Source organism: Pleurodeles waltl, chromosome 10, assembly GCF_031143425.1.
Source record: "Pleurodeles waltl isolate 20211129_DDA chromosome 10, aPleWal1.hap1.20221129, whole genome shotgun sequence".
Taxonomy (NCBI): domain Eukaryota; kingdom Metazoa; phylum Chordata; class Amphibia; order Caudata; family Salamandridae; genus Pleurodeles; species Pleurodeles waltl.
Genome location: NC_090449.1, coordinates 674,260,502 through 674,282,306, shown reverse-complemented (window position 1 = coordinate 674,282,306; position 21,805 = coordinate 674,260,502). Strand labels below are relative to the sequence as shown.

Sequence of the window (21,805 nt, the reverse complement as noted above, 5' to 3'; positions counted from 1 at the left end):
GATACTGAGTCCCCTGTAAGCACTGCCTTTCCCAAAACAAGTTACAGTGAAATGTTTCTCCGACGGCCTTTGTACACCAAAGTTCTTGAAAATGTCCTTCTGCATGTTTATACTTAAAGCTTTGGTTTTATTAATCTTTGAACCTGCTGTATCTTATTTTTTTGCATGAATTTATGCTTATTAGTTTTCACTGTATTAATAATTTACGGTCTATGAACTTGTTTTAGTGCTATTAAATACTGATATGTAAAAAAATGGGAGAATAAGGAAAGAGATAGTTCTTTTTTAAATACATAAACAGAGATATTCTGTTTTTCTACATATTAAAGAAGGTACCCTGATAAAAAAAACACACACATACAGCCTCCTTTCTCCCATTTTTTATTTTTGGAAAATGTACATGCTTTTACAATGTAGGTGTTCTTTGAGAATACATTTTGCCCAAAAAGGATTCAAGACCCTATTGATGCAGGCATCATTAAACATTATCCTGCAGCAGACTGGGCAGTCAATACGCCGCCACTACTCTAAGACAGGACTCCCTCAGTGGTCTCAGTCATCAAGACAACTATGGAATTAAACTATTTGAAGTGCTCCACTGTGACAAATTGTTCTAAAAAAGAAATGTAAGAAGGGTTGTTTCCTCAAGTTTATACTTTATCTTTGTCTACCTAAGGGTGTTTATGCAACAATATAAGCATAACTGGTTAAATGATTAAATAACGTGTTTAAGTCAAATGACATTCCATCCATGATTTATTGATACATTGAACCTTATTAGGAAGCAAAACGCAGAGGCGGATTTTGGCCTGGGACACGTGTTTGTAAACATGAATTTGGGAATGTAATTGGCCTCTTCGCTGTACTGCCTTGTTGTCGGTGGGGACTCTGTGTCCCGGGAACCAGTGGCAGGAGAGGGGGCAGAGCCTGGAATGTGAGCGGTTTAAAGCACGTCACGCACCCTGCAACTTTGCTGTGCTGCCTTGCTGTCGGTGGGGACTCTGTGTCCCAGGAACCAGTGGCAGGAGAGGGGGCAGAGCCTGGAATGTGAGTGCTTTAAAGCGCGTCACGCACCCCGCAACTTTGCTGTGCTGCCTTGCTGTCGGTGGGGACTCTGTGTCCCAGGAACCAGTGCCAGGAGAGGGGGAAGAGCCTGGAACATGAGCGCTTTAAAGCACGTCACGCACCCCCGCAACACGGGAGGCGCCCGGGCAAAGCCCGGACCAAGGGCGGGCCCATCCACGCCCGTCAGAGACCGGAAAAGGCCGGGCTGGCCCACACCTCTCGGTTTTAAAGGTAGATTTTTTTTGTCCTTTTTTTGTCTTGACATTCTACTTGTTCACATCTATAATTTTTCCCTTTTTCAATTTTGATATCAATTATAAAATGGGGAAGCGCAAAGCACAAGGGAGTCCTGTGACAGCAGTTACATTATCCAAAATTTCTAAATCCCACAAAAACTCAGAGATTCTGCAATTGTGCTACTAACGAAATTGGCACTTTAATTGAAGAGGTGGAGTCTATGCTAAATGGGAAGGACACTCAAGTCGTAAAAGGGCCAACTAGTGCCCCTCTTGCATCCATTTTAGGCCTAGATCATCTAAAAAGGCAAATCCAGCTAGCTGCATGGATCCTGCCCTAAACCTGATAACTGCAGAGGGGACGGATGATGCAGCTGATCTAGGGGCCAAAAGAAAGTCCCTCATAACCGATAGATGTGGGTGCGGCTAATGGAACTATTATAGAGCATGACATACCCTGCTCCAAGCGTTTTTCTGTACTAGGAGGCCTCGATCAAAACTTAGAGAAAGGTTGTGCAGATCCTAATTTGCAAACGCTAAGCAGACATCATATGGTTGGGAATCTCCAGACAGAAGTGGTCAACCTAATCATGGATTTAAAACAAAAGGTAAAGGACCTAAAACGGATGTTGTCCGAGGCACTTACCTTACTTCGCCCGGAGGTTAAGAAGAGGGTTGGGGGAGATCCCGTTTGGAAAAAGTTTCAAATCCACCCTATCTACTTCTAAAGATTGGAGCAAGGAATCCGGTGTGGGGCTCGAAAAACTGTTGACCAGAACAGGATTAACATTGGGAACTGCAAAAGCCCCCAGAGTATCTAGCCGCAGTATTCATTCTTTGCAGTCTAGCTCCTGTACAGGGAGTGCAGAATTATTAGGCAAATGAGTATTTTGACCACATCATCCTCTTTATGCATGTTGTCTTACTCCAAGCTGTATAGGCTCGAAAGCCTACTACCAATTAAGCATATTAGGTGATGTGCATCTCTGTAATGAGAAGGGGTGTGGTCTAATGACATCAACACCCTATATCAGGTGTGCATAATTATTAGGCAACTTCCTTTCCTTTGGCAAAATGGGTCAAAAGAAGGACTTGACAGGCTCAGAAAAGTCAAAAATAGTGAGATATCTTGCAGAGGGATGCAGCACTCTTAAAATTGCAAAGCTTCTGAAGCGTGATCATCGAACAATCAAGCGTTTCATTCAAAATAGTCAACAGGGTCGCAAGAAGCGTGTGGAAAAACCAAGGTGCAAAATAACTGCCCATGAACTGAGAAAAGTCAAGCGTGCAGCTGCCACGATGCCACTTGCCACCAGTTTGGCCATATTTCAGAGCTGCAACATCACTGGAGTGCCCAAAAGCACAAGGTGTGCAATACTCAGAGACATGGCCAAGGTAAGAAAGGCTGAAAGACGACCACCACTGAACAAGACACACAAGCTGAAACGTCAAGACTGGGCCAAGAAATATCTCAAGACTGATTTTTCTAAGGTTTTATGGACTGATGAAATGAGAGTGAGTCTTGATGGGCCAGATGGATGGGCCCGTGGCTGGATTGGTAAAGGGCAGAGAGCTCCAGTCCGACTCAGACGCCAGCAAGGTGGAGGTGGAGTACTGGTTTGGGCTGGTATCATCAAAGATGAGCTTGTGGGGCCTTTTCGGGTTGAGGATGGAGTCAAGCTCAACTCCCAGTCCTACTGCCAGTTCCTGGAAGACACCTTCTTCAAGCAGTGGTACAGGAAGAAGTCTGCATCCTTCAAGAAAAACATGATTTTCATGCAGGACAATGCTCCATCACACGCGTCCAAGTACTCCACAGCGTGGCTGGCAAGAAAGGGTATAAAAGAAGGAAATCTAATGACATGGCCTCCTTGTTCACCTGATCTGAACCCCATTGAGAACCTGTGGTCCATCATCAAATGTGAGATTTACAAGGAGGGAAAACAGTACACCTCTCTGAACAGTGTCTGGGAGGCTGTGGTTGCTGCTGCACGCAATGTTGATGGTGAACAGATCAAAACACTGACAGAATCCATGGATGGCAGGCTTTTGAGTGTCCTTGCAAAGAAAGGTGGCTATATTGGTCACTGATTTGTTTTTGTTTTGTTTTTGAATGTCAGAAATGTATATTTGTGAATGTTGAGATGTTATATTGGTTTCACTGGTAATGATAAATAATTGAAATGGGTATATATTTTTTTTTGTTAAGTTGCCTAATAATTATGCACAGTGATAGTCACCTGCACACACAGATATCCCCTTAACATAGCTAAAACTAAAAACAAACTAAAAACTACTTCCAAAAATATTCAGTTTTGATATTAATGAGTTTTTTGGGTTCATTGAGAACATGGTTGTTGTTCAATAATAAGATTAATCCTCAAAAATACAACTTGCCTAATAATTCTGCACTCCCTGTATAGGAGAGCCATGGAACACCCTTAGCGGGAAATTTATAGAGAAAAACTACAATTATAAAAGTGACCATATAATCTATATGTGCAATGTCCCGAAATTAGCATCAAACACGCACGAAGATAGTCTGTCGTTAAGGAACAAGGCCATCCATGGGATAAGGCATGTCAGGGAATGTGGCTCCATTATCCACTCAGATATCATTTCTGCCAAGTGCCAAATAGGCAAACAAGGCTACTTGGCTACTGTTGAGCTAGTTCTAGCTACTCCTGATTTGGTTAAAGGCCTGATATCCCTGGAGGCCAAGAACCCATCACGCAATGGATCGAACATTGTTCTTCAAACAGACTGTCCTGCCCGGGATACCTCAGCTAAGGAACCTTCTGCTACCCCGGAAAGTAGGGCTGCCATTATGGGTTTTGTTGACACTTCCTGGAGGGAGTGTGAGATCCGGGACAAGCAGCAGAATTTTACTAACAATATGCCAAATTCGAATCTATCAGACATTGATTGACTGAAAGGAGTAACAGTCCCCCTGAATATTATTCCATTGTACGAGGATGGGAATTCATGTAGAAACTTGGAGGGTAGCTTCCAGGAGTCCATTCTGGGGGTTGTCACTCAGGATGGGAGCCCAGGGACAATAGATGATTTTGTAACCCTGCCTTTAGCTCCTCACTATAAGGGTGGTAATCCCACCCATCCTAGACCTAGGCCTCTCCACTCTTCTTTAATTTCCTGGAATATAGCAGGCTTACGGAACAAGATTGACGATCCGGACAGGGGCTCTCTTATTGAATCTTGTAGTATTTGTCTTTTCCAGGAAACTTGGGCTACTACTAACATACACAGACAAGGGTATATTTCATTTTCAGGTCCCTCTGGCAAAATTTCAGAAACAATATTTCTGCTAATTACACTTGTGGCTGATTTATTTCCCTCGCATTTTGTCATCATAGCTGGCGACTTTAACACTTCCTTAGAGCCTAACTCCTTATTTGCAGAGCTAACTCAGGAAGAAGATGCAACATGGGGAATTCCATCCTTTTCCATAGCAAGAAGCCACCTTAAATCTAGTCCAAGGGTGTTGCAGGTTATTGAATTAATGCTGCTATATGGCCTACGGCCAGGAAATGGGCATTTCCTTTCAGCTATCCCAGCACGTTCGACCTTTTCAAGAGGGACCTATAGCAGCCTGAATGATTATCTGCTTATTGCTGTTAGAATTTGGCACGGAATTAAGGACCTTAAAGTGGGAGATCAATGCTATAGTGATAATTTCCCCCTTTTCTTAGAGTGGGTTAGGTGGTTTTCTGGTTCTGGGCCAAATAAGCAAGACCAGAGAGTTATGCTCTCCCTGGAGGTGGCTAGCAATCAGCGTGTATTAAGATGGGAGGCTTTCACGAAGAAAGGAGTTTTAGTAGCTCAAATGTCAGATTTGGTTTCTAGGCACACAGTTGCCATGGTATCTAATCTCTACCCCGCTGACCAAATCATGGCTAAACATGCTGAGCTCTTTGCTTCCCTGAAGGGCCTTTTTATTAGGGAAAACAGGGAAAGCGGGAGACGTAGAGTGCTTAAACAAAATCCATGGTTTAACAAGGCCTGTAGGAGGGCCAAGTGCAGCCTTTTGGAAGCAGTTAGACAAAAGGATAGATCTGCTATAATGATGGCAAGGCTTGATTATGCTGCTGTAACCAAGTCTAGCAAGGCACAGTGGGGGGAGGATATATGGCAAGACTTGATGGTAGCAGCCAAGGATTCAGATACAAAGCTATTCTGGTCCCTGGTTTCCCAAGAAGGATGAAAGCTGAGCTCCAGGCCTGACTGTCACATCCCTGCAAAGACTTGGACCTCTTATTTTACTAAACTTTATAGCCAGGACTCTATTCCTCCAGCTGACATAGAGGTGGCATATATGGATAAGTTTGATGGGGTAGGTGCCATTGCGCTGTTTACTAGGAAAGAAACAGAGGTAGCTATTATGGCCCAAAAGCCAGGGAAAGCTCCTGGGCTAGACGGGATCCCATCTGACCTGTATAAGTCTGATTTGACATTATGGGGTCCTTACATCAATAGATTCTCAAATGCTATTTTGGAGAGCAACACCTTTCCCCACTCGTGGAGGGGTGCAATAATTGTCCCCATTTTAAAAAAAAGGGGACAAATTGGCTCTGGGAAATTATAGACCGATTAGCCTCTTGGATAATCTTCAAAAAATCTTTTCCTTCCAGGTTTTGGGTAGGCTTAGAGCCTCAATGGAAGAGAACGGGGCCTTAAGCCATATGCAGGCAGGCTTTAGGCAAGGGCGGCTAGGGTGGACTAGGTCTTCCGCTTTCTTACAATTAAATGGAAGGTGGTGGACCTGGATGGTGGTAGACTGTCGCCTTTGTTGATCTCAGATCAGCTTTTGGTCTGATACCCCGTCCTAAGTTATGGGAGACCCTTGCAAAAATTGGAGTCCCGGGCCCTACGCAAAATTTGATAAGGGAGCTGTACTCAGGGAGTTTTGCTAGAGTAAGTTGGGGGAAGGATGGAGAGCTATCTGATGAGTTTTCCATACAGAAAGGTGTGTTTTGGCTCCAACTCTTTTCTTGCTTTTTATAAATGCCTGTATTCTGCATTTATTTAATAGCCTAAACGATGCTCCGAAATTGGGCAGTACCAAGACACTGTGTTTGTTGTTTGCCGACGATACCTTACTTTTATCCTAAACTGCCTCTGGATTATCACGGCTTTTGGAGAAATTTTCGGAGTTTTGTAAGGATTATGATTTACAGATTAATTGCACCAAAACAAAATGCATGGTATTTGGAGACCCTAAATTTAGAGCAAAGAAGAATATAGTGCTGGATGATGAGGTTCTGGAACGTGTCAGTGATTTTGATTATTTGGGAATTAGACTAGAAGATTCCCACGAATGGACATCACACCTGTCGAAGGGTGTTATGCCCCTTAAACAAAAGTCGGGGGCATCTTGAGATTTGCTGCTAGAACGCTCACCTGTTTTACACCTGCAGTGGATATCTATAAAGTGCAGGCTAGAGCGGGCGCCTTGTATGGTGCTGAGCTGTGGGGCCATGGTAAATGCGAGGATATGGAAACAAAGAATCTCTTTATTAAGGCCCTGTTAAAAGTTCCCTCGAGTCCTCCTACCATGCCTATCCGAATTGATTTAAATTTGTATTTTATCGCTGATATTGCTGCCTTGAGACCGCTGCAATATTGGATTCGGATCTGGTCCACTGCAGTGCTAGATCCTTATAGGATATGGTAAGGAGCACTTCTAAAAGATTCCCAGGTGGAAAAAATCCCATGGTATCAGTATGTAAAGAGAGGTTTCCTTAAACTTGGGCTGGGCTCCTTTTGGACAGATCCTTTGCATCTCCCAAAGAACGCACCACAGATTGTGAAAGATGCATATTGGGTGACTGTACAAACATCTACACTAGGAGCTGTTCCGTCAGGTAGCATTCAAGTGCCGTTATGAGTTTGAGCACTTTTTATATATCATTTTACATCCTGCAGCACATGCACTTTATGTAAGATTTAGATTAGGCTCCCTACCAGTGCGTGATCTTACTTCAAGATGGAAGCAAACTGTTTGTTTGTCAGATCTTTGCCCGATGGGGTGCAATACTAGGGAAACAATCAGCCATCTTTTATTTTTTTGCCCCGCATATAAAAAGCAAAGGGCCCACTGGATAAGACCTCTTTGTAACTCCATGGGAATAAAGGATCGCCATTCAGCTCTTAGGATTTGTAGTACCAGTACCCATGGGCCAGTGGTGTGTGCTATGGTGAAGTTTTTAGCAGCCACATGGCGTATTAGAGCATGTTTTTATTGACATAATATCTACTTAAGGGTGTAGACTGTGTTTTAAACTGATATAACATTGTTATTTTTAGATTTTGATTATATATATGTATTATATTAGATCTCTTTTTAATACAGGGAAAACTCATAAGGTCTTAGTAATGTTAATATTTTTGCTCCCGCTTTTACTGTGTTATTTGTCTGATCTAGAACAGAAGTTTGTTTAAATATTTTTGCCACAGACTTATGAAGATTAAGGAAAATCAAATCATATGTATTTTCTTATAGAGCAATTTGTTGTCTGATTTGCATGTCCTGTGTCGTGGTAACGCGAATTGTTTTATCTTAGGGTTTTATTATTGCATTTTTATATCTCGTATTGACAAATATGGTTTTATGTATGTACTGTATTGCTTTTATGGTAGTTACTGCCGAAATAAAGCTCACACATGATGATTAACCTTATTAGATTGCATGTATGAAAAGACAGTACTGAACATTAATGCATGTCTTACTTCTTTTTTGGGTTCAACATTTTGACTTCGTCGTCCTTTTTTTGCTCGTAGTTCCTGAGAAACCTTTGTCTGTTGACAAACACAAAAAATCAACCTGCATTAATTTCGGAGAAGGCACATGTCTGATTCATGCTTTTTTTGCCATGAACATAACAGACAGTTTTAAAGATACTTTGGAAAAGCAACAAAAAAAATGAAGTACTCCAACTCATAACTTATATTTTATTATCAGCAACAGAAGTGACATATTTACATTACACAAAAAATGCATTAATGATTTATTTGGGTTTTTGTACAGTGCCATAAACGAGCAACTTTCACATCATTCACCTTTGTAAAAGAACCTCCTAAGACAAAGTCTTCTTGGAAGAAAGCGAAAATGTACAGTGGAAGACTTGAATGTATTTCTGAATCTATTACCAAGAGTTTGGTGTGATGCAAACATAAGAAAAGAGTTCTGCTGATACATCCCCTTCTCGCACATCTTCACAATTTTCTTCCCAATACCTCTATGCAGTGTGATGTAGTGATTTAAGTAACTGCCTTCAATGCAAAAAGTATTTCCTGCCATGCTCTGAAGACTTGACATTTCCTACTAGAAAAGCTAAAGTTTAGTTTAGTAATTAGTTGAAGTGTAGGAAGTTGGCTCTGTATATACTACCTCAAAGTGAGAGATAGTGTGCACAGAGTCCAAGGGTTCCCCTTAGAGGTTGATAGGGGCAAAATAAGATAATACTAATGCTCTATTTTGCAGTAGTGTGGTTGAGCAGTAGGCTTATCAGAGGGTAGTGTTAAGCATTTCTTGTACACACACAGGCAAAAAAATGAGAACACATATGTAAGGAAATGCCTCCTTGGCATGGTTACCCCCTGACTTTTTGCCTTTGCTGATGCCAAGTTAAGATTTGAAAGTGTGCTGAGGCCTGCTAACCAGGCCCCAGCACCAGTGTTCTTTCCCTAAAACTGTACCTTTGTCTCCACAATTGGCACACCCTGGCATCCAGGTAAGTCCCTTGTAACTGGTACCCCTGGTACCAAGGGCCCTGATGCCAGGGAAAGTCTCTTAGGGCTGCAGCATGTCTTATGCCACCCTGGGGACCCCTCACTCAGCACATGCACACTGCTTGCCAGCTTCTGTGTGCTGGTGGGGAGAAAATGACTACGTCGACATGGCACTCCCCTCAGAGTGCCATGCCAACCTCACACTGCCTATGGCATAGATAAGTCACCCCTCTAGCAGGCCTTACAGCCCTAAGGCAGGGTGCACTATACCACAGGTGAGGGCATAGGTGCATGAGCACCATGCCCCTACAGTGTCTAAGCAAAACCTTAGACATTGTAAGTGCAGGGTAGCCATAAGAGTATATGGTCTGGGAGTCTGTCATACACGAACTCTACAGCACCATAATGGCTATATTGAAAACTGGGAAGTTTGGTATCAAACTTCTCAGCACAATAAATGCACACTGATGCCAGTGTACATTTTATTGTGAAATACACCCAGAGGGCATCTTAGAGATGCCCCCTGAAAACATACCCGACTTCCAGTGTGGGCTGACTAGTTTTGCCAGCCTGCCACACACCAGACATGTTGCTGGCCACATGGGGAGAGAGCCTTTGTCACTGTGGCTAGTAACAAAGCCTGTACTGGGTGGAGGTGCTTCTCACCTCCCCCTGCAGGAAGTGTAACACCTGGCGGTGAGCCTCAAAGGCTCACCCCCTTTGTTACAGCGCCACAGGGCATCCCAGCTAGTGGAGATGCCCGCCCCCTCCGGCCATGGCCCCACTTTTGGCGGAAAGGCCGGAGGAGATAAAGAGAAAAACAAGCAGGAGTCACTGGCCAGTCAGGACAACCCCTAAGGTGTCCTGAGCTGAGGTGACTGACTTTTAGAAATCCTCCATCTTGCAAATGGAGGATTCCCCAATAGGATTAGGGATGTGCCCCCCTCCCCTGAGGGAGGAGGCACAAAGAGGGTGTAGCCACCCCTCAGGGCTAGTGGCCATTGGCTACTAACCTCCCAGACCTAAACACACCCCTAAAATAAGTATTTAGGGCCCCCCAGAACCAAGCAAGATAGATTCCTGCAACCTGAAGACGAAGAACGACTGCTGACATGAAGCCCTGCAGAGAAGATGGAGACATCAACTGCTTTGGCCCCAGCCCTACTGGCCTGTCTACCCACTTCAAGAAAAACTGCAAAAGCGACACGTCCCCCAGGGTCCAGCGACCTCTGAAGCCTCAGAGGACTACCCTGCATCTAAAAGGACCAAGAACTCCTGAGGACAGCGGCCCTGTTTCAAAGAAATTGCAACTTTGCAACAAAGAAGCAACTTTTAAAGTCCACACGTTTCCTTCCGGAAGCGTGAGACTTTCCACTCTGCACCCGACGCCCCCGGCTCGACCTGCGGAAAACTAACTCTACAGGGAGGACTCCCCGGCGACTGCGAGCCCGTGAGTAGCCAGAGTTGACCCCCTGAGCCCCCACAGCGATGCCTGCAGAGGGAATCCAGAGGCTCCCCCTGACCGCGACTGCCTGCTTCAAAGAACCCGTCGCCTGGTAAACACACTGCACCCGCAGCCCCCAGGACCTGAAGGATCCGACTTCCAGTGCATGAGTGACCCCCAGGAGGCCCTCTCCCTAGCCCAGGTGGTGGCTACCTCGAGGAGCCACCCCCCTTGCCTGCATCGCTGAAGAGACCCCTGGGTCTCCCATTGAAACCTATTTCAAACCCGACGCCTGTTTGCACACTTCACCCGGCCGCCCCTGTGCCGCTGAGGGTGTACTTTCTGTGCCTGCTTGTGTTCCTTCCCCCCCCCCCCCCCGGTGCCCTACAAAACCCCCTGGTCTGCCCCCCCGAAGTCACGGGTACTTACCTGCTGGCAGACTGGAACCGGGGCACCCCTATTTCCATTGAAGCCTATGTGTTTTGGGCACAACTTTGACCTCTGCACCTGACCGACCCTGAGCTGCTGGTGTGGTAACTTTGGGGTTGCTCTGAACCCCCAACGGTGGGCTACCTTGAACCCAACTTTGAACCCTGTAAGTGCTTTACTTACCTGTGAACCTAACAAATACTTATCTCCCCCAGGAACTGTTGATTTTTGAACTGTGTGCATTTTTAAAATAGCTTATTGCCATTTTTGCCAAAACTGTACATGCTATTGTGATTATTCAAAGTTCCTAAGACACCTGAGTGAAATACCTTTCATTTAAAGTATTGTTTGTAAATCTTGAACATGTGGTTCTTAAAATAAACTAAGAAAAGATATTTTTATATATAAAAACCTATTGGTCTGGAATTGTTTTTGAGTGTGTGTTCCTCATTTATTGCCTGTGTGTGTGTACAACAAATGCTTAACACTACCCTCTTATAAGCCTATTGCTAGACCACACTACCACAAAATAGAGCATTAGAATTATCACTTTTTGCCACTATCTTACCTTTAAGGGGAACCCTTGGACTCTGTGCATGCTATTTCTTACTTTGAAATAGTACATACAGAGCCAACTTCTTACAACACACTCAAAGACTTAACTCCAGGCCAACAGGTTTTTATATAGAAAAACATTTTCTTTATTTTATAACCACAAGATTCAGAATTTAGGTAAGTACATAAATTGTAAGGTACTTCACACAGGTAAGCATGGAACTTTGAATTAAAACAGTAATGTACACAGTTTTGGCAAAAATGGACACAGTGGACACTGAAAAAATCAACAGCTCCTGGGGGAGGTAAGTAATAGTTAGTTTCTCAGGTAAGTAAAGCACTTACAAGTTCAGTCTCCTGAGCATAGGCAGCCCACCGTTGGGGGTTCAAGTCAACCCCTAACACCCAGCAACACGGGTTCGGTCAGGTGCAGAGGTCAAAGTAGGGCCCAAATAGCCTAGGTGCCTATGGAGAACAGGGATGCTCCGGTCCTAGTCTGCATCCTCGAGGAGCAGTCCAGGGGGGTTTTGTAGAGCACTGAGGGTTCCCAAACAGGCACACAAAATACACCCTCAGCAGCACAGAGGTGGCCGGGTGCAGTGTCTAAACAAGGCGTCGGGTTTCAGGTAGAAATCAATGGAGGGACCCGGTGGGGAGGGGGGGTCTCTCTGGCGATGCAGGCAGGGCACAGGGGGACTTCTCGGGCCAGCCACCGACTGGGCTAGTATGAGGGCTGCCAGCTGGTCACTCCTGCACAGATGGTTGCCGGGCAGTCGCAGTCAGGGGGAGCCTCTGGATCCTCTCTGTAGGCGTCACTGTGGGGGTGCAGGGAGGTCGACTCAAGGTGTCCACGTAGTTGGAGTCACCTGGGGGTCCTCTCTGCTGTGTTGGTTTCTCTGGACAAGGGCCGGGGGCGTTGGGTGCAGAGTGTGAAGACTCACACTTCCGGAGTGAGGCTGGAGTCTTCTTTAAAGTTGGATTCTTGGTTGTAGTTTTGGACAGAGCCGCTGTCCTCAGGAGTTTCTTGGTCCTTTAGGTGCAGGTCAGTCCTCAGAGGTAGCTTGTCCCGCTGGATGCGTCGCTGTGCAGGTTCTTTGAGTCGGGACACAGGCCGGTAGGGCTGGGGCCAAGTCAGTTGCCGACTACGACGTCTCTGCGGGGTGTTCAGGTCAGCAGTCCTTCTTTCTTCAAGTTGCAGGAATCTGATTTCCTGGGTTTAGGGTCGCCCCTAAATACTCAATTTAGGGGTGTGTTTAGGTATGGGGGGCAGCAGCCAATGGCTACTGTCCTGGAGGGTGGCTACACCCTCTTTGTGCCCCTCCTCCCTGTGGGGAGGGGGGCACATCCCTAATCCTATTGCAGGAATCCTCCAAAATAAGATGGAGGATTTCTTAAGGCAGGGGCCACCTCAGCTCAGGACACCTTAGGGGCTGTCCTGACTGGTGGGTGACTCCTCCTTGTTTTTCTCATTATCTCCTCCGGACTTGCCACTAAAAGTCGGGGCTGTGTCTGGAGGGGCGGCATGTCCACTAGCTGGAGTGCCCTAGGGCGCTGTAACACCAGGCTTGAGCCTTTGAGGCTCACTGCCAGGTATTACAGTTCCTGCAGGGGTAGGTGAAAAGCACCTCTACCCAGTACAGGCTTTGTTCCTGGCCACAGAGTGACAAAGACACTCACCCCATGTGACCAGAAACCGGTCTGGAAGTGGCAGGCTGGCAGGAACTGGTCAACCTAACACTAGCATTTGGACTGGTATACAGTGGGCATCTCTAAGATGCCCTATGTGCATTTTTCAATAAATCCCACACTGGCATCAGTGTGGATTTATTGTGCTGAGACGTTTGATACCAGAATTCAGTGTAGCCATTATGGAACTGTGGAGTTTGTGTCTGACAAACTCCCAGACCATATACTCTTTGTGGCTACTCTGCACTTACAATGTCTAAGATTTGGCTTAGAAACCGTAGGGGCAATAGTGCTCATGCAACTATGCCCTCACCTGTGGTATAGTGAACCCTGCATTAGGGCTGTAAGACTGCTAGAGGGGATGACTTACATATGCCACAGGCAGTGGGTTGTGGGCAAGGCACTCTGAGGGGAGTGCCATGTCGACTTAGTCATTTTCTCCCCACCATCACACACAAGTTGTGAGGCAGTGTGTGCATGTGCTGAGTGAGGGGTCACCAGGGTGGCATAATACATGTTGCAGCCCTTAGAGACTTTCCCTGGCCACAGGGCCCTTGGTACCAGGGGTACCACTAACAAGGGAGGGCTGTGCCAATTATGGAGACAAAGGTACAGTTTAGGGAAAGAACAATGGTGCTGGGGCCTGGTTAGCAGGGTCCCAGGACACTTTCAATCATAACTAGCCTCAACAAAAGGCAAAACGTTAGGGGGTAACCATGCCATGAGAGGCATTTTCCTACAATATGAGATTCATGTTAAACAAGTTCTAATCCCACTGCAGTTAAGTGGCATCAAACTAACTTTTTAGTGGCAGCGGTATTGCTTGTTTACATTTCACAAGGCCCAAGTCATTTGAAACAAAGAGAAATGGTGACAGGGGTATAGGAACACCTAATGGTCTCAAGACGTAAGCTATAAAAGATGTAAGACAAGCAGAAGACAAGGAAGCTGGTAGAAATGCACTTGGTACTGAGGAGCCATAAACCCTCACAGAATTCTCAGATTTCACCAACCATGTTTGAAAAAAAGACATTGATTTGTGGAGTAAGTGGAGCACCTAAGATCAAATTAATTGGTCAAAACTACGGACATGCAGAGTGCAAAGAAATAAGTTACTTAGGTGCAGATGACGTGCTGGGTGATAAAGAGGTGGCCAAGTTACAGAGTCTGGAAACACAGATTACAAACAGTAATTGCACCTCTGGACTATGCAGTTACAAGAATTTGAACCCAGAATGGAGAATTCCTTTTGGAGCCAGAATTAGCGCTCCCTTTTCTGCATGCAGATTCTCAAGTCCAGGGACAATTATGCTGCCCCATGCTGCTCTATTAAGGTGGCAAACAGAAGTAGGTGGGGGTGCACGGATCCCTTGGAGGGTGGCACTGACCATTCTGCTACCGTGGAATTGCAGGTGGTTGCTGGCTACAGGGCTGCTTTCACAGCAAGGTGGTCTGCCATGCCCATGTCATGCCTTCATGGGCACATTCTCATAACATCCTCCAACAGAGTGGACTTTTTTTGCCAGGGCTGATTTTGGATTCTTTTCCAGACCTGAATGGGGTTAGGGAGACTTTGTGGCACTGCAAGCAGTGCGCTGATATTTTGGGGACGCTACATGCTCCCGTATGCCATAGGAGGTGGTTGGGCCAAAGCAAGGCTTCGCTTATGTCTGTCGTCTGCCCAATACACATGAGATCTAGCAGCCTATGAAATCAAGATCATAATTCCTGCCCATTAATTTTGGGCGCAATGAGACTGGCTAGGTTGTGATTTGGCTAAGTTGTGTCCCAGTCAAGGATAGCGCTCTGTCTAATTCATAATCAGGATGCTATTTGTTATCCTGGTTCTCCATTGGAGGCATCTTTGCTGAACACATGATGCTGAATATCTCCACCTCCAAACGGAATCCCTAAACAATTACAAGAGAAAACTAATTAACCAAAGTAGGAACTATGCCCACCTATAAATAAGCACTCTTTACATTTTTTGATAGTATAATTATTTTTTAAAGAAGAAAAACCAGATATTTCCAAAATGCTAATTTAAAACTTATACAGAAGTTTTAAAAAACAAGTTTCGTTTTCCAAGTAAAAATGAAGGGAAATGGCTTGCAGGCCCACAACCTTAAAACATACTATGCTTTTAAGGCTGCAGGCTGATCTAGTCATCTCCACAAGGCAAAGCACCAAGTAGCTGCCAGTTAATCTTGAAGCTCGTAATTGTGGACAGTAGCTGTCAACACACTTTACCATTCGATCCCTTTATTCCGCACAGGTGGGCAACTGGTTCATTAATTCAGCAATTGTACTATGGAGAACCAAGATTACAAATATCTCATTGATCTGCACTGCAGGATCTTTGGTGATATTCAGAAACTCTGAATGATGTGACAAAGAAAAGAGACTTGAGAAGAAAACAGTTAAAATGAAACAAATAAAACAAATTAATTAGTCCAGACACTAGTGTCTTTCAGAGATATGCACTGATCTCTGGGATACCTGCATCCAGGACATTTCTAAGTAAGATTGCTGTAGCCGCCTTTCCCTTAATTGAATAAGTGTTAGGTCTGCATTTCAGACCACAGTTTGCTTTTTCAAAGTTTAATAAGATGCAGAATACAATCCATCTAAATAAAGATTCCTTGAAGGACTCCATCCCTGTATTTTTAAGCCTATAATTAAAATAATTGATTGTCAAATCTGAGGCTTTTAGTTCTTTTTAAGTAACATTTTAGCTCTCTTGCAACATCTCTGCTGGGGAAGCTGTCTTCTGAAAGAAAAATAGCAGCAATGTTAACTGTGAAAGTCCAAAATCACAGTTGGCAGACAGGAAGGGAGCGTCCTGAGTACTACCTTGCTGTTATGAAATATTCAAAAGAACCCTTGCTGCACAAGACCTGGACTTCAATTGCTCTACAAACCAAAGTAATTGCTATTAAGAAATACACTTTCCATGACCAATGATGTACAGCTATTTTGTGCATATGCACAAATGAGGCCCTCAAGTTTATCCAATACTATATTAAAGTTCCAAGGAGGCGAAGGAAGCTTCAGTGGATAGCATACTTTCTTGAGGACTCCTAGAAAATATTGAACAATTGGGATTTCAAAAGAAGATCTCTGGCATGATGATTTTCTGTAGTCTACGACAACCAGGTGCACTTTTATGGTAAACAAATTTAAACCAGATGCTGCTAGGTATAAAAGAAAGCAACAATACTGTAACTTGCTGACATGTCAAAGGATCAGTACGTTTCTCAATGCATTTCAAGCAGAATCTACTCCATGAAATCATGAGATGCTCTCACACACAAGGTGTCCAGCCTCTGATAATGTTCATGTAACCAAATGACTGTGCTACAACAAATCAGAAAACAAGCTGTTAATTTCAGATGTATAGTTGTGGTGCAGTAGCATCCATGGAAAACCAATCATGCACTGCAGTGCCATGTATGGTTCTTCTAACAGGTGCAGTGGGTCCGTGAATCACACTGGTCTGGAGCCATCAGTATCATCAGTCTGTCTTGCTTGAGCTTTGAAATTAAAAGAACCGGCAGAAAGAAATGTCTTCGGCCAGTTGCTCAAAAGACCTTTGTTGGTTCACAAGGATAAGTTACTTACCTGTAAATCCTAGTTCTCTTCCAGGGGTATCCTCATCAATAGTCATAAACATTGAATATTCCCGCCCTTGTGCGGGGACCCCGGAGCATATATATAAAATACATACATATTATCATGTGTAAAACAGCAATGCAGGCTATCATCATAAATAGGCTAAAATGCTTTATTTCTATGCAAGTTTTTTTTTTTTTTTTTTTTTTTTTATATTATAAAATCACAATAGATCATAAATATCTACCTAAGCCCCCAAAAACTGGACTTAGGGAAGTAAACAGCAGTAAATAGCAGAGAAAAATAGAAAAAACTACATTGAAAAACAGTGAAGCATTCTTAGCCAATAGGCTGCATGCAGGTTAACACAGGAGAACCATAAAAACTTTGGCACCGTGCCTTTAAGACCCTGAGCACCTCCAGTATCCCACCATGCCTCAGGGGTGAAGGGAAGGTGACAGTTGGTTCACAGTTAGGTCAGTACTTTTTTACGGTGACAATCTGTGTAACTGATCAGAAAGATAATCTGTCCTGCACTTCCAGGAGACTTGAGTCCGGGGAGGAGGGTGGGTTGTTTATGACTTTGATGAGGATACCCCTGGAAGAGAAGAACGAGTTACTTACCTTCGGTAACGACTTTTCTGGTGGATACATTAGCTACCTGTGGATTCCTCACCTGATGAATACTCCCATGGCGCCAGCATTTGACGGAAATCTTCTTACTAGTCTCTGCACGTCGACGAGGACGTCACTCTAGCCCACGCGACGCCGTCTGACGTCATACAGGCAATAAGAAGTCCTCGCCGACGTGCCGATGACAGTACCAACATTTTTTACGTGCATGAGAATAATAATAATAACCCAATGCAATGAAAGAGCAAAGCAACATCTCTTAATATTGTAAATCACACAACATTGCAATAAAATAGCTGTAGATTTAATATAACCTTTTTTTTTTTTTTTTTTTAAACAAATAAATATATTTATACATACGAATCATGTATATACCCAATATATATATAGATTTATATATAAATATACACATATATACAAATATCATACATGCAAAATGTATTGCAACTTTGAAGACCAAAAGGAGCACACTCAAGGATTGCTTGGAGAGACCAAAAAGGCAACGGGGAGGCGGGTGGGACCGTGAGGAATCCACAGGTAGCTAATGTATCCACCAGAAAAGTCGTTACCGAAGGTAAGTAACTCGTTCTTCTGATGGATACAACTACCTGTGGATTCCTCACCTGATGAATAGAGTCCCAAAGCAGTACCACGCCCGGCGGTGGGTGCCTAAATGGTCAAACCAAGAAATCCTGCAGCACTGACCGTGCAAAATGACCGTCCCTTCTGACCTCAGAGTCCAAACAGTAATGTTTCACAAAAGTGTGAAGGGACGACCAAGTTGCGGCCTTGCAGATGTCAACCACAGGAACACCCCTGGCCAAGGCCGAAGAGGCCGACTTAGCTCTGGTGGAGTGAGCTCTAATGCCCTCAGGCGGATCCTTCTTTGCCAAAGAGTAACAGATTTTAATGCAAAGAACAACCCACCTGGAGAGTGTTCTCTTGTGGACTGCCTTTCCTCTCCTCTTGCCCACGTATCCGACAAACAGCTGATCCTCCAGCCTGATATCCTTCATTCTGTCGATATAGAAGCTCAACGCCCTTTTTGGGTCCAGGCGATGTAGTCTTTCTTCCTCCTTTGAAGGATGAGGCGGAGGATAAAACGTGGACAAAGTGATTGTCTGAGCCAAATGGAAGGGTGAAACAACCTTCGGAAGGAAAGCAGCCTTGGTCCTCAACACCACCTTATCCCCATAAAACGTTATATAAGGGGGTTTAACCGATAAGGCCTGCAACTCACTCACTCTCCTTGCAGATGTTATAGCTACCAGGAATACTGTTTTAATAACCAAATACCTTAAGGGGCAAGAATGCATAGGCTCAAAAGGGGACCCCATAAGGAAAGTCAGGACCAAGGACAAATCCCATTGAGGCATAACGAATGGTTTTGGAGGATATTGATTCAGAAGACCTTTCAAGAATCTGAGAACAATAGGGGATTTAAATAACGATGGTTGGTCTGGAAGACAAATGAAGGCTGACAAGGCCGACAAATAACCCTTAATGGTAGCTACTGCACAACCTTTCTGCGCTAGAGACAGTGCAAAAGACAAAACATGTGACAGATGAGCATGTAAGGGATCAATCTGTCTCTCTCCACACCACATAACAAATTTAGACCACCTATTAGCGTAGATAGATTTAGTGGAGTGTCGCCTGGCCGCTAAGATAACATCCACTACATCAGGCGGGAGAGAGAAGGAACTCAGGTTGCCCCGTTCAATCTCCAAGCATGTAGGTGCAGACTCTGGAGGTTGGGGTGTAAAACCTGCCCCTGCGACTGCGAGAGGAGGTCTGCCCTGAGAGGGAGACGGAGCGGAGGGCACAGTGAGAGTTGGAGAAGGTCGGAGTACCATACCCTCCTTGGCCAATCCGGAGCTATTAAGATGACTTGGGCCCGGTCTTGGCGAATTTTCCTCAACACTCGAGGAATCAAGGGTATCGGGGGAAACGCGTAAAGCAACTGGTCGCACCAGGTTATCTGAAACGCGCCCCCCAACGCTCCCTGCATCGGATACTGGAGGCTGCAGAATAACGGGCAATGCGCGTTCTCCCGAGTGGCAAACAGATCTATCCGAGGAAACCCCCACATCTGGAAGATTAAACAGACTTGATCTGGATGGAGACGCCACTCGTGGTCTGCCGAGAATTGGCGACTGAGACTGTCCGCACGTACATTCAAGACCCCGGCCAGATGATTTGCCACCAAGCAAATCTGATGGTCCTTTGCCCAGGACCATAGCCGAAGAGCTTCTCTGCAGAGAAGGTACGACCCTACTCCTCCCTGTTTGTTTATGTACCACATCGTGGTAGTATTGTCCGTCAGGACCTGTACCGACTGACCACGAAGGGATGGGAGGAAGGCCTTGAGAGCCAAACGTACAGCCCGTAACTCCAACAGATTGATATGAAACACCTGTTCCTCTGGAGACCAAAGCCCTTTGATCTCCAGATCCCCCAGATGAGCTCCCCATCCTAGGGTGGAGGCATCCGTTATTACCGTGGCCACTGGTGGCGACTGCGCGAACGGCTTCCCCTGTGAAAGATTGTTGCCCGCAATCCACCACTTCAATTCCACAGCAGCATCTCTGGAGATCTTGACAGTACCTTCTAAATCTCCCTTGTGTTGAGACCACTGCCTTCGGAGGCACCACTGAAGAGCCCTCATGTGCCAGCGAGCATGCGTGACCAACAGAATGCAGGAGGCGAACAGACCGAGCAGACGAAGGACCTTGAGGACTGGAACTACCGCTCCATTTCGAACCATTGGAACCAATTCCTGAATATCTTGAATCCGCTGAGGCGGAGGAAAGGCTCGACTCAATGTTGTATCCAGTACTGCCCCTATGAACAGGAGGCGCTGAGAGGGCTCCAGGTGAGATTTGGGCACGTTCACCGAAAAGCCCAGGTCGAACAACAACTGGGTTGTTGACTGCAGATGATGCGACACAAGCTCCGGGGACTTGGCTTTGATCAACCAGTCGTCCAAGTAAGGGAATACTGCTATCCCCTTCCTTCTGAGCTCCGCCGCAACCACTGACATCACCTTTGTGAAGACTCGAGGTGCTGAAGTAAGACCAAACGGGAGGACCGCAAACTGATAGTGCTGCGACCCTACCACAAACCGGAGATACTTCCTGTGCGACTTGAGTATCGGGATATGAAAGTAAGCATCCTGCAAGTCGACAGACACCATCCAATCTTCCTTGTTCAACGCCAAAAGCACCTGTGCTAGGGTCAGCATCTTGAACTTTTCCTGTTTGAGGAACCAATTCAAGATCCTCAGATCCAGGATTGGTCTCAACTGACCATCCTTTTTGGGAATCAGGAAGTATCTTGAGTAACAACCTCGACCCTTTTCCTGCTCTGGGACCAACTCTACCGCGCCCTTTGAAAGGAGGACTTGAACCTCCTGTTCTAGCAACAGGAGGTGTTCTTCTGAACAATAAGATGGGCGGGGCGGGATGAGGGGCGGGAACTCCCGAAAGGGAAGGGCGTAGCCTTTTCCCACAATGCCGAGAACCCAAGTGTCCGTTGTGATAGACTTCCACTTGTGGAGAAAACGCTGTAATCTTCCCCCTACAGGAGAGGAGTGAGTGGGAAACGGTGGAAGCCTAAGGCTGCTTCCCCTGCTGCACCCCTCCAGAGGACGAGGAAGAGGCAGAGTGCTGTTGAGAGGCTCCTCTGGTACGGACCCCACCCCTCCCCCTCCCTCTAAATGACCTATAGGGGAGGGAAGAGGCGGGTTGCTGGAACCTCCCCCGAAAGGAAGAGGAATAAGAGCCACGCCCAAATCCCCGAAACCTCCTGAAAATTCTAGAAGAGGCAGAGGAAGAAGGAGCTTGCAGTCCTAACGATTTGGCTGTGGCTCTGCTCTCCTTAAATCGTTCCAAGGCTGAATCTGCCTTGGCTCCAAACAGTCTGTCCCCATCAAACGGGAGGTCCAGCAGGGTCGACTGCACATCCGCAGAGAACCCTGAGTTTCGGAGCCAGGCCTGTCTTCTTGCCACCACAGCCGTGCCCATCGCCCTGGCCACCGAGTCGGTCGTGTCCAGCCCAGACTGGATAATCTGGGTCGCGGCAGCCTGGGCGTCCGAGACCACATCCAAAAGACCCTGGGGAAGCTCCGTGAATGAAGACGAAATATCATCCATCAGCGCATGGATGTACCTCCCCAGAATGCACGTGGCGTTGGTGGCCTTCAACGCCAAACTGCATGACGAAAATATTTTCTTGGACTGCGCATCCAGTTTCTTGGAGTCTCTGTCTCCAGGCACCGTCGGGAAGGAACCAGGCGCTGACTTTGAGGAACAGGAGGCTTGCACCACCAAGCTCTCCGGCGTAGGGTGTCTAGAGAGAAAGCCAGGGTCAGATGGTGCAGCTCGATACCTCCTGG

General features: G+C 45.7%; 1 protein-coding gene across 2 annotated transcripts in view; it reads right to left on the bottom strand.

The window, feature by feature from the left end:
- ZMYND11 (zinc finger MYND-type containing 11) overlaps positions 1 to 21,805 on the bottom strand; it is a 572,905-nt gene that overhangs the window by 271,542 nt on the left and 279,558 nt on the right. For both annotated transcript variants that reach the window (XM_069211170.1, XM_069211171.1), the window contains exon 13: positions 8,049 to 8,117. In XM_069211170.1, coding sequence (XP_069067271.1) covers positions 8,049 to 8,117 — 69 coding nt within the window. The remainder of the gene's footprint in view (positions 1 to 8,048; positions 8,118 to 21,805) is intronic.